The sequence below is a fragment of the Vigna umbellata genome, chromosome 7 (assembly GCF_029865625.1).
Source record: "Vigna umbellata cultivar VRB3 chromosome 7, Vumbellata_1.0, whole genome shotgun sequence".
Taxonomy (NCBI): Eukaryota; Viridiplantae; Streptophyta; class Magnoliopsida; order Fabales; family Fabaceae; genus Vigna; species Vigna umbellata.
The window spans coordinates 18,721,812-18,734,075 of record NC_142171.1 but is presented as its reverse complement, the minus strand read 5'-3'; the positions used below and the strand labels follow the sequence as shown (position 1 = coordinate 18,734,075).

The 12,264-nt window shown below is 34.4% G+C and overlaps 2 protein-coding genes across 2 annotated transcripts; one reads left to right on the top strand and one right to left on the bottom strand.

Moving 5' to 3' along the window:
- Positions 1-496: 496 nt before the first annotated feature.
- LOC124823634 (uncharacterized) lies at positions 497-3,931 on the bottom strand. Its single transcript, XM_047295892.2, has 5 exons — positions 3,498-3,931; positions 3,320-3,397; positions 1,665-1,746; positions 1,184-1,326; positions 497-857 (listed from the first exon to the last, which is right to left on the bottom strand). Exons 1-5 carry the CDS (start codon positions 3,783-3,785, stop codon positions 657-659), a joined length of 792 nt encoding a protein of 263 aa, XP_047151848.1. The 5' UTR covers positions 3,786-3,931; the 3' UTR covers positions 497-656.
- A 195-nt stretch (positions 3,932-4,126) lies between these two features.
- Positions 4,127-5,951, top strand: LOC148195301 (NDR1/HIN1-like protein 12). The gene has a single exon (XM_088094934.1). It carries the CDS (start codon positions 4,923-4,925, stop codon positions 5,628-5,630), a length of 708 nt encoding a protein of 235 aa, XP_087951060.1. The 5' UTR covers positions 4,127-4,922; the 3' UTR covers positions 5,631-5,951.
- The last annotated feature ends 6,313 nt before the right edge of the window (positions 5,952-12,264 follow it).

Genomic DNA, 12,264 nt, shown 5'->3' with positions numbered 1-12,264 from the left:
ACAAAACTCTATAGTCGTTTTTTGAAGGTGGATGCAATAATAATAATAATATTATATGATCCAAGGTGTGGTAAAAAAAATAGTGAACAATCAAAATTAACAAAAAAATTTCTAAATTAATTAAATTTTTATTTTAATTTTTCCGAATAATAATTATGAATAATATGATATTTCTAGCATTAAAATATTCGTTATCAAAAGATAATAAATATTCGTAACTATTAACTATTCAGCATGAATTTTATATGTTGAAAGAGATATTTTTACCATTCCTAGAAAATGGTATATCTCCCTATTATTTTCTCTTGGAGACACATCACAAACTTAATTATAATGTAACATTATAGTACATTCTAAAAATCTATGTAGATTACTTGCAATTGGCACCTTTCTAATCTGTCAAGTCACTTTGTTATAACACAAGTTTCCAACTTGAGTTAGCATTTTTCTTTTTCACTTTAAACCCAAATAAGGAAGAGAAAGAAAACCTCGAAAATACTTAAAATGGGTGATTGGTTAAGAGGTAGAAGACAATTGCATATTCATTGTAATATATACAGAGCAAAAGCAAGTGATAGGTACATTTATTCTTCTCTTTATGGGTGTGTATCACTGGTTGTGATCCTTACTTTACATGTATGTGAACATCATTTTGCCTAATTCAGCTTAGACAGCAAAAAGAGGCAACTAGAAGAAAGGAGAACAGAAACACAGAAGCATAGCAGATCCACAGGAGTTTGTATGCAAGCTTTCTTACTTTTGTCAAACAATCCAATCAGAAGCAGCATCACTATGACGTGACCAAGCTTCGTTTTCAGTTCATCCACAGTTTTTATATTCAGCCATTTTGGTCGTTCCTGAAAAGGAAAACCAACACACAGTAACAAACATCAACAGACAGTTACTCACAAAAACAAAATCCTCAGCCAGTGAAGTGACACATCGACAGAAAAGGCTGCAAGTTAAAACCGACAGATTTAAACTGATTTTATACAAAAGTTCTCATCTAGTTTTTCAAAAGTTTATCTTATCACAGCCTAAATCATGTTCTCTATCCATGTCTACTTTTCTGGTGGCTGTGTTTTGGTAAGTAGTTAAATTGAGTACTTATTATGCTTTGCTCACACAAGGACATATCTACTTAGATAAGGTTTGCCAAGAAGTATGATGTCCCAAAGGTAACCTTTAGAGTGAACAAACCAAAGAGACTTGATCTGTCAGAAGGTTTTTGATCTGGAAGAGAGCTTGCACTGCCAAGATTACTGACAAAGAGCTCATAGAGACCCATTCCAAAGACCAGCATCACAGTTCCTAAAAGATACACATCTAGATGAACAATAAAGCAAAAGTCAGAAAGAAGAACAACCCATAGAACAACAAAATCCAAACTTTACAAAAGAACAGAGAGAATAGATTAAAAGAAATCTACAACAGTACATTACCACTCTAAATCCCTTTTATAAAGCTAAAAAAATGCTTAATTTATATTTTACGAAAATGCCCTTGTGGAGTTTTATATATTTAATTTCATTCATGATAGGGACTAATGCAATTTATCATCAATGACGGTGAAAACGAAGAATATGCTATAAAATTAAGATAGAACTAGAAAAGAAGAACCCAATTGAAAAAACTCAATAGAGTTTAAATTTAGAGACACTCACCAATAGCTTCTATTAGCGTTTGAATTACTTTACTGCGGTTTACAAAGTATTCCATAAACGACGAGGTAACAAATACGCAGCCCTGTGTAATAAAAGGTCAATTGAAAAAATTATGCACTAAACCAGAATTTATCAGAGATAGCATAACAATTCTGATGTTTCTCAATTACTATAAATTGATTCCAATATCTCAACCACTTTAAGCAATGAAAAAAAATCCGTTAAAGCTTATTGATGTTCAATTAACTCAAACTTTTTCAAAATTGAAAGGAATTATTTGGAAAAAGGTAATATATCTCTGCTAGAAAGCTAGAGTTACCCACTTGAGACATATAAGATATATATGGGATAAAAGACACCTTTTAGACTTAAACTAATATGGAGAATCCAGTTTAGAATAGCAATCTCTTCGTGGGATTGTCTCATAGTTTAATTACTATATCAAGTAATTTATTCTACTAAATGTGAAATTTCTTACATTGTCAAACCCTTTTAAGAACAAAAATCTACAGCGACTTTCATTCTATCAATAAATAAACCAATTAGTACTAAAGTTAAATGAAGAAGCATGCTCCTACCCAAAAGATTACAGCGTGCCAGAAAACCTCACAATACTATGAGTAATCAAGTGTAAGTTTGAATCTCATGTTAAGAAAAAATAAGAAGATTGAGCAACATATAAGAAAAATTATCCACAAGTCCATTGTCTTATGGATAGGAGATAGTATATTAGTTTCTTATATACGTTGAATCATAGCTCGATGATGTCAAATTGTCAAATTTTCCTGGTGAATCTCCCTCAAAAAAGACCCAATAAACACTTGGAGTGTTGTATCTAATTTTGGTCTAAGGACTAACTAGTTAGATGAGATTGCCTCTTGACCTAAGTACTATGTTAAGTCTTTTATTAGTGACCATGCATTGCTTAGTTGAACCGAGGAATTAGGTGAGAATCTACCTTCAACATAGTTTTTAGCTTTAATCTTAAGAAAAAGGTTCAAGGCTATTATACATGCTTTGCTATGTAGGACTGTTGATGAACTGGCTGAGATACATGCTTTGGTACGTAGGACTGTTGGGACATTTCTAATGGCACTGTTTGCACTGGTTATATTGGACTTGGTGTCTGAATGAAAACAAGAATCTGGCTAATTGATGTTTATCAGAATAAAGATGTTTATCAGAAGTAATTGAATGACACATCCATAATTTTCAGAGTTCAGCATACTTAATTTGGACACTGAGGATTTTTTAGGTATACTCTGAAGAAGCTTTGAAGAAGGGATACACCAAAAATTGATGGCAAAAGAAAAATATAACTATCAAATACATTGATAAAATTAAGAAATACAAAGTTACCATATAAGCTTACAGAACAAGATTTCGTGGTATTCACTGAATACTTTAAAAAAAAAAGGAAACTTCATCTCAGAGAGTAGTCTAAATATTCTCCTAATAATACTTTACAAAAAGGAAAATTGAATGAAAGAAAGAATATGCTTAATGCAATGTTTTATATTGAGTCAGTAACAGGGTTCATAATTTTCTCTAGCTAGTATCGATTAAAAGGGTGACAATAGTTATGGTGAATTAGAGCAGATGCAAAGGACCTCCATAACAATGAGAAAGTAAACAAGAATGTATAAAAATCATACCTTGATAAAACAAAGAAATGATCCCATTAAAGACCCAAAAACTCCCAGAATAGCCATAAACCGGCACCTATAAATCGCCTACAGAATGAATAAAAAAAACACAGGACAATCAAGAACCATACGTAGAAACATTCCAACAACCCAAAATTGCAACAAAGAAGAAGAAAACCATGTTCACCTTCTCAATGCCTTCCTCTAAGGCCTCCAACTTCTCCGACTGTTCCTGAGTGACCACAGAATCATATCCAGACTTGGAAGCAACATGCGGCGGCGAAGAAAGATTCGCCGCAGAAGAAGAAACAGCGGATCCCGAGTTGCTGCAGACGCAACTGGGGATCCTGAGGCTTTGGCACCCGAACACAAAGACCCTTGTAATTCCATTTGAGGTCAAGATGAAATTTTGGGAGCGGATTAAAGGTGGTGAAGTTGGTGAGGGTGGTCGCACCAATGCCTGCGACAGTTTCATAGTCTGAGGAAGAAGTGAAGCAGTTAATGGCTAAGCGGAGTGAAGAAGTTGAGGAAAGTTGAGATGAGAGTGTGCTGTGTTATATCTGTGAGCCACAAAATTATGGAGTTGTACGTACAGTGAATCTTGTGTTGTGCCACTGGTCAGAACGTGAGAAGAGAGTGAGATTGGGAGTTTCACGGCACGAACCTATCTGCTACACCTGGAACCATAAAAATCTCCACGGACCTACAACCTTGGAAACTCGGAATTTACCCCGTACACGTGTTTCTTTACTAACGTTGGTCACCGCCGCCAAATTCAAGATATACTTTTGAATAAGTGATAAATTTCTTAAAAATAATTACAATTAACTGTGTTAAATTAAACATCTTTTAGAATGCAGTAGGAAAAAACATGTTTTTATATACTTTTCAATCATTGGTATTTCATATCAGATAAAGGAAATATCTAAAATTGGATATTACGTGGCAGCCTGTGACTAATTTGGGCCGGCCCATGAAATCATGACAAATGAGGCCCATAAAAATAATAAAAAGTGTTGTACGGTTTATTAAAATACAATGAGTATATTCGAGCAGGAAAAAGTAGTAATTGATAACTTCCTCGTCCAACTGCAAAGCCATTCCTGATTAAAGCTTCAAAGGCAGGAAATCTGCAAGAAAAGAGGAAGTGTGACTCGGTATTTGGCATGCAAGTTTGGTATTTTTACTTTTTTGTGCTATACTATATATTTGAAAACCATTCTTTATTTTATCACTTTCCTAATCAAGGTTAACAAAGAAGCGTAAGAAAAAAAAGTGTAAAAACAATTTTACTACTGACTTTACAGAAAGATTACAGACCAAGATACGTTGTTGGAGAGAGGCGCGACCAGCGTAGGAAAATATAAAAACCAAACATCATTAGTTAGCATAAGGTGGTAGGAGATAAATGCTTTAAAGGTAGGAAAGGAAGATACCAAAACCTTCCCACGAATTAGAGATAAAGAACCAGTTTTTGTGCAGTTCCCTACCTGACCAAGCTTTGCCAACCCCAACTCCTCCTTCTCAAGTAGTCTTTACCCACACCAAACATATAACTCCCAAATAACCCCACATGGGTTGATTTTTGGCTTCCATTCATCAACCTACCTCAATGCCGTCGTCCCACCGCGACCATGGCCAGGCGGCCGAGTACCAGAACCAGAACCAGAACCAGCACCAGCACCAGCACCAGCACCAGCACCAGCACCAGCACAGAAGAAAATTGGTAAACACTCATCATAGCGGCAACACACACCCTTTGGTCTGGCTGGCGGCAATTCTCTGCACAATCATAGCCATAGGTGTTGTAGTAGCAGGCATAGTGGTTTTCGTGGGTTACATGGTGATCCACCCCAGAATCCCTGTGATAAGCGTCACCAAGGCTCACCTTGATCTTCTAAGCAACGACTACGCGGGTCTTCTCCAAACCCAACTCACCATCATCGTGGTGGCCCAGAACGGGAACGCCAGGGCCCATTCAACCTTCTCCGACATAAACTTCAACCTCAGCTACCAGGGCCAGCCGATAGCAAGGATGATTGCCGAACCCTTTGATGTTCCCAAGAACAGCTCCAAGACTCTGAACTACGTTGTTCGGTCTGCTTCCATCCCCTTGACACCGGACCAGATGGAGGAAGTGGATGAGTCATGGAAGCGTGACGTGATAGGGTTTGACTTGAAGGGAAGCGCCAGAACAAGATGGAGAGTAGGAGCCTTAGGTTCGGTTAAGTTCTGGAGCAACTTGGAGTGTGAACTCAAGTTTCGCCCTTCCAATGGCAGTTACATTAAGCACTCACGCTGCACCTCTGAGTCCAAATGATTCTTAGTTCATTTTTCCTTCTCTGTAAACACAAATTTCCACAAAACAAAAACCAAAACTTCCTTCTCTTTCTGCATATTTTCCCCCACATAGATTTTTACGGATAATAAAATTCAGTATCTTTTAGATTCGTTGCTTTTGCAGGAGATATTTCAATCTGCTATAGCGATGTGACTCTGCATTCGACACTCTTTTTACGAAGCTTGTGGCTTTAATGGTATATAGTGAATAATCAATATTCTTCGTCTTTGTATCGAACAGGTTATGTTCAATTTAGTCATTCACCCCCCAAAAGACTAAATGGTTAACTTATCAAACAGTTTGTCTACTACAACATTCCTTCTTCTTCCTTTTTGTTGAATGGGATTTTGTAAAGGAAAAACTACAAATTTGAGAAATGAACCAAATTGAAAGGAAAAAACTATTTGAAAAAGATTGTCATTCACCGTCGAAGTTTAGGTATTCTCGTATTACCACTACACTTTAGTCAAGTAACAATCTTAGCTCTTAACTAAAAATAAGAAATACAAATTATTTATAAAAGAAGGAGATCAGGGAATTTGTACAATGAAAGAAATTTTCATTAGGAGAAAAGGGAAAGGGGATACAAATTTTACCAAAATTTTCATTATTGTTTCGTTCAGTGTTTGAAATCATTTTACCAAAATTTAGATATATTATAATTACTTAAAATATATAATAATAGTTTATGTTAACTGAAATTTATATTTAAAGAGATAATGTGATAAGTTTATGGGTTATCTTTAGTAGAATTTCATAAGATCTAACGGAATCAATTTTACTAAGAGAATAGCTTATTTCTGCAACGAAACAGAGTAAGAAATAAAAGAAACCAGAAAACAGGGACAATCGTGATCGTTTCAACAAGACACGTCACGTGACTCCGAATCTAGAAACTGATGTAACCGTCTTCAACTGAGGTGGTTATTTGAGATCCTAAATTTTCTCCTACTACCAACTTACACCTGAAAATTTATTATTTTATCGTAACATTTTATTTATTTTTATTATATTTATATAATATTATATTATTAAAATTTGGTGTAATTTTCTTCATCGATATATAGATAATATTTTTCAAATCATGACAAAAAAAAAACCAACGTTTTAAACTTAAAACAAACAAAAAAAAAAATAACAAAATGTATTAAAAAAAGAAAGTTAAACACACACATCTAATTAAATATGATCTTGACAGTGGATCTAAGTTGGCACATATACCTTTTTATCAAATACAAATAAATACTTAACAAAATTATCAATTTATCTCGACTTATAATTTTGAATTTTGAGACCAATTCATACTTTTTTGTCATTTCAAATTTCAATAACTATTTCATTTGAAATATTCCATTTTTAATAATAAAATAATATTAAACTTAAATATTACACGACAATGAAATCATTTTAAAAATAACAAATTACGAAAAATAAGATTTATACTTGTAAAATTATTTGACTTGTCAATTGGTTTTCTTTCATCTTTTATTGGAATAGATATAAATAAAGTCTTCCTAATCTCACACTATTAAGGTAATCGTAAAAGAAAAAACATATACATAAAACAGACAACACAAAAGTAAGAATAAGCTAAAGTACCAAAAGATCATACATATATTTTTAAAACAATAATAATTCACATCCATATATAACTCAAACAACACATAATACAATTCCCATCAACCTTGAAGAACTCAAACTATTCGGATAGATGCGTTGATGTCGGATTCATAGGGAACTGCACCAGTGTATGGTGGAGCAACCTTGCCCAAAATAATAATAACCACATCCTCAACCACCACCAATAATCTCATACACCAAGGTTAATCCGTCAAACATCTATGGCCCTAACCAATGACCATAGACTAGGACATCCTGCTACTCTCCACGACATAATCACTCATCTCTACATGAAATAGGGTTATTGAGAGTGTTAGGATCATTCCTCAATCTAGGAGCCCCTATTTCAATACGTAACACAACATAACCAACTAGGATCTTCCTCCTTGGAATTCTTTTCACAAATGATACTTAAAATCCATACCTCATGTATAACATCATCATCACATCTCATACATAATCATATTCATATACATATACTTCACACAAACATTGCACACTATCACACGAAACCTCTCATTATACATTAAACAACCATAAATACTCTTACAAGTCATTAAAATACACATAATAACACAAATTTTTTATAGCATCTTGATACTCACATTTAGGTAAGAAAAAAAACTTTGAAACTCTCATCAACAGCTTCGGAAGGGTCCAAACCCCCAAAACGACTTAAAGAACGTCCAAAATGGACATCTAATGTTAAGATATGCCAAATATTCTATTAAAGGATATTTAGGCAATCAAATATTGTGTTAGTTATAATTTAGATATTATTATAATTTGTGCAGATTTGTGCACATGTCATTCCTTTAATAGATGAAGAATTATAGGATCCTTGAATGTATATATATGGTACTCTACTCTTTGAAATAATACATCAAAATTATTCTTTAAACCTTTTATTATGGTATCAGAGTCAAACACTGATATCCTCTATAATATAGGAATCAGTGCTTTTTTTATTGAATATTTCTGATGGCTTCTTCCGATGACAATTAATCGGAGAAACATGATTCTGAAACTTCCGCTGCTTCCAAGAGTTATATTTCTACTGCTGCTGGATTTGTGACCAAGTCAGATATATCTAACTCTGCCCTTAACATTTCTGTTGTTACTAAGGGTAGTGATTGGATAATTGATTCGGGTGCTACTGATCATATGACTTGTGATCCTCATATATTTACTAATTTTTCCTCTAATTGTTCTAAAAAAGTTATTATTAATGCCAATGGGGTCTCATCTCCTATTGAAGGTATAGGTAATATATCTCTTTCACCCTCCTTATCGATTTCTAATGTTTTATTTATTCCTACATTAAAATGTAATCTTATCTCCGTCAGCAAGTTAACCAAATCACATTCTTATGTTGCCTTGTTTTACCCAACCCATTGTCTTTTTCAGATCATCCATTCCAAGGAGAATATTGCTAGTGGTAGAGAGAGTGAAGGACTGTATTATCTTGAAAATGTCTCACAATCAAACCATAAAAAAGGATTGGCTTGTCTTGCGAACAATCACATACAAGATAAAGAAAAGAAATTTGGTTGTGGCATAGACAGTTAGGACATCCCTCTTTTGGTTATTTAAAAAAATTATTTCCATCACTATTTCATAAATGCAATATTTCTAATTTTTTTTGTGAAACTTGTGTTTTGGCAAAAAATCATCATGTTGTGTTCCTTTAAGCAATTACAAAACTGATTTTCCTTTTTCATTAATTCACACATATGTTTAGGGCCCTGTCCCGCAATCTACACTTAATGGAAAAAAATGGTTTATCAATTTTGTTGATGATTGTACTCGGGTAACCTGGGTATATTTGCTTAAATATAAAAGTGATGTGTGTGATATGGTTCGTTCCTTCTATCATCTGATTGTTACACAATTTAACACATCTATTAAGGTCATTCGATCAGACAATGGAGGGGAATATTTTAAAACTGAATTAATAGAGGTCATGAACTCTAAAGGCATCTTGCATCAAACTACATGTCCTTATTCACCACAACAAAATGGAGTGGCTGAGAGGAAAAATAGACATATATTATAGGTCACAATATCACTTTTGATAGATGGTAATGTCCCATCTCATTTATGGGGTGAGGCTGTGAGCTCTGTCGTTTATTTAATTAATCGAACCCCTTCTAATGTGCTTAACTTTCGAAGGCCTTTTGATGTGTTGTCTGATCATTGTATCCTTCCTCCCATAGTTTATTTACCACCTCATATTGTTGTATGTGTTATATATGTTCACTTACACCCACATCAATGTACAAAGCTTGAAGAACGACCGATCAAATGTGTTTTTGTTGGGTATGGATCAATTCAAAAAGGTTATCGTGCTTACCATCCACATCAAAGAAAATTTATATTTCTATGGATGTGACATTTAATGAGCATGAATTTTTTTATGTTGATTCTCCACTTCAGGGAAGCAATGAAAGTGAAGTGCATAATCATGATGTTGGTATGTTTGATTGTGAAGATAAATTATCATGTGAGGATCATTCTGTAGGAATTGAGCCAATCCTAAATATGGACCCTTCTTTTCTGGATAATACAGTGTCTTCTGATCATAACCAATTGGCTCAATCTTCTCCACAGGTTCAGCTTGACTCTTCATAGGTACCTTCTGATCCTATCTCTAATAATACTAATTTAGATGAAATTGATCATGGAATTTATTCTTGTCTGCGTGAGACCACCAGTACACCAAACACTAAGTCTACTACTGTTCAATATATTCTTCCACCTCGTTTTAACCGTGGTCAACCTCTAGTTAAATATGAACCAGACCTCCAAGCCAAAGTTAAATATCCCATTAGTAAATATGTGTCATCTCACAGGTTATCTCAATCATATGCATCATTTGTATCTCAATTATCTTCAATTTCTATTCCTAGTAATGTACAAGAAGCTTTGGCAGATCCTAGATGGATCGAAGCAATGGTTGAGGAGATGGCAGCTTTAGAAAAAAACAACACTTGGGATCTCGTGTCCTTACCAAGAGGGAAGAAAATTGTGGGCTGCAAATGAGTCTTTACAATTAATCATAAAGCTGGTGGAACTATTGAGAGGTATAAAGCACGACTTGTGGCTAAAGGTTACACTCAATTTTATGGTGTAGATTACCAAGAGACGTTCGCACCGGTAGCCAAGCTCAATACTGTGAGAATACTTTTGTCGCTAGCTGCAAACCAAGATTGGCTTCTTCTACAATTTGATGTGAAAAATGCTTTCCTACACAGAGAAATTTCAGAAGAAATTTATATGGATTCTCCACCAGGCATGACTGATTCAATTGGAATGAAGGTTTGCAAATTAAAGAAGGCTCTATATGGATTAAAACAATCCCCAAGAGCATGGTTTGGAAGGTTTACCAAGTATATGAAGGCTTTTGGCTATAGAGCAAGTAACTCTGATCACACCTTATTTTTTAAGAGAGGAAAAGGAAAAATTACAGCTTTGATTATATATGTAGATGACATGATTGTTACAGGAAATGACCAAGATGAGATTTCTAGTTTACAACAATACCTTGCATCTGAATTTGAGATGAAACAACTTGGAAACCTCAAATATTTTTTGGGTATTGAAGTAGCTAGATCAAAACATGGTATTTTTCTATGTCAAAGAAAATATACTATTGATTTACTATCGGAAACTGGGCTACTTGGGAGTAAACCAGCTCATACACCAATTGAACAAAATCATAAACTCTTTCAATACTCAAATTCAGCAAGCATAGACAGAGGAAGATACCAAAGGCTGGTAGGAAAATTAATTTATTTGTGCCATACACGTCCAGATATCACCTATGTAGTGAATGTTGTTAGTCAATTTATACATGACCCACAGAAGCTTCATATGGATGTTGTTGAAAGGATTTTGAGATATTTGAAGTTCGCTCCTGGAAAAGGAATTTTGTTCTCAAATCATGAAAACTTAAAGGTAGAAGAGTACACTGATGCAAATTGGGCAGGTTCAAAAGATGATAGAAGATCTACCTCTAGATACTTTACTTTCGTAGGAGGGAATCTTGTAACTTGGAGGAGTAAAAAACAACCTGTAGTAGCAAGATCTAGTGCTGAAGCAAAATTCAAAGGCATGGCACTGGGTGTATGTGAACTTTTGTGGATTAAAAATGTGCTATCAGATTTGGGCTTTAAACAAAATGAAGTTATGAGTTTGTACAGTGACAATACTTCGGCTATAGCAATTTCTCACAATCCTGTGCAACATGATAGAACAAAGCATGTGGAGATTAATAGACATTTCATCAAAGAGAAGCTTGAAGCTGGAATAATTTCATTTCCTTTTGTAAGATCAGAATTGCAGTTGGCTGATGTTCTCACCAAAGGAGTGTCAAGAAGATTGTTTAATGAGTCTCTATTCAAGTTGGGAATGTGTGATATCCATGCACCAACTTAAGTGGGGGTGTTAAGATATGCCAAATATTCTATTAAAGGATATTAGGCAATCAAATATTGTGTTAGTTATAATTTAGATATTATTATAATTTGTGCAGATTTGTGCACATGTCATTCCTTTAATAGATGATGAATTATAGGATCGTTGAATGTGTATATATGGTACTCTACTCTTTGAAATAATACATCAGAATTATTTTTTAAACCTTTTATTATCTAAAACCCTGAAAACCCTTCCAAAATGGGTGCAGTGGCGCCTAGGGGCTAGCGCTCAGCACTGGCACCTCTAGAAATAACCTGTTTGGGCGATTAGGCGTTATCAGCAAAGCAAACCCCAACCCACTTTGTACACTTCTCTCACAACTTCTATTTTACACACCAACCCTTTCTCAACAACTCACTTATTGAAACCCCCAATTTAAGATTCAAAAACCAACAAAGACCATCATCATTCACTCCCTCAAGGTTCAATTGTATTCTCCAACCAATTATACATCAAATTCACTATTTCAAGCAATCAAAATAAGCACAATTAACAAACAACTTCAGCAAAGCTC

Coding starts and splice junctions, on each gene's coding strand:
- LOC124823634 (XM_047295892.2), bottom strand. CDS start 3,785: ATGAAACTGTCGCAGGCATTGGTGCGACCACCCTCACCAACTTCACCA. Junction 1,327..1,664: donor AACGCTAATAGAAGCTATTG/GTGAGTGTCTCT, acceptor TTGTTCATCTAG/ATGTGTATCTTTTAGGAACT. Junction 858..1,183: donor TTGGTTTGTTCACTCTAAAG/GTTACCTTTGGG, acceptor TTTCCTTTTCAG/GAACGACCAAAATGGCTGAA.
- LOC148195301 (XM_088094934.1), top strand. CDS start 4,923: ATGCCGTCGTCCCACCGCGACCATGGCCAGGCGGCCGAGTACCAGAAC.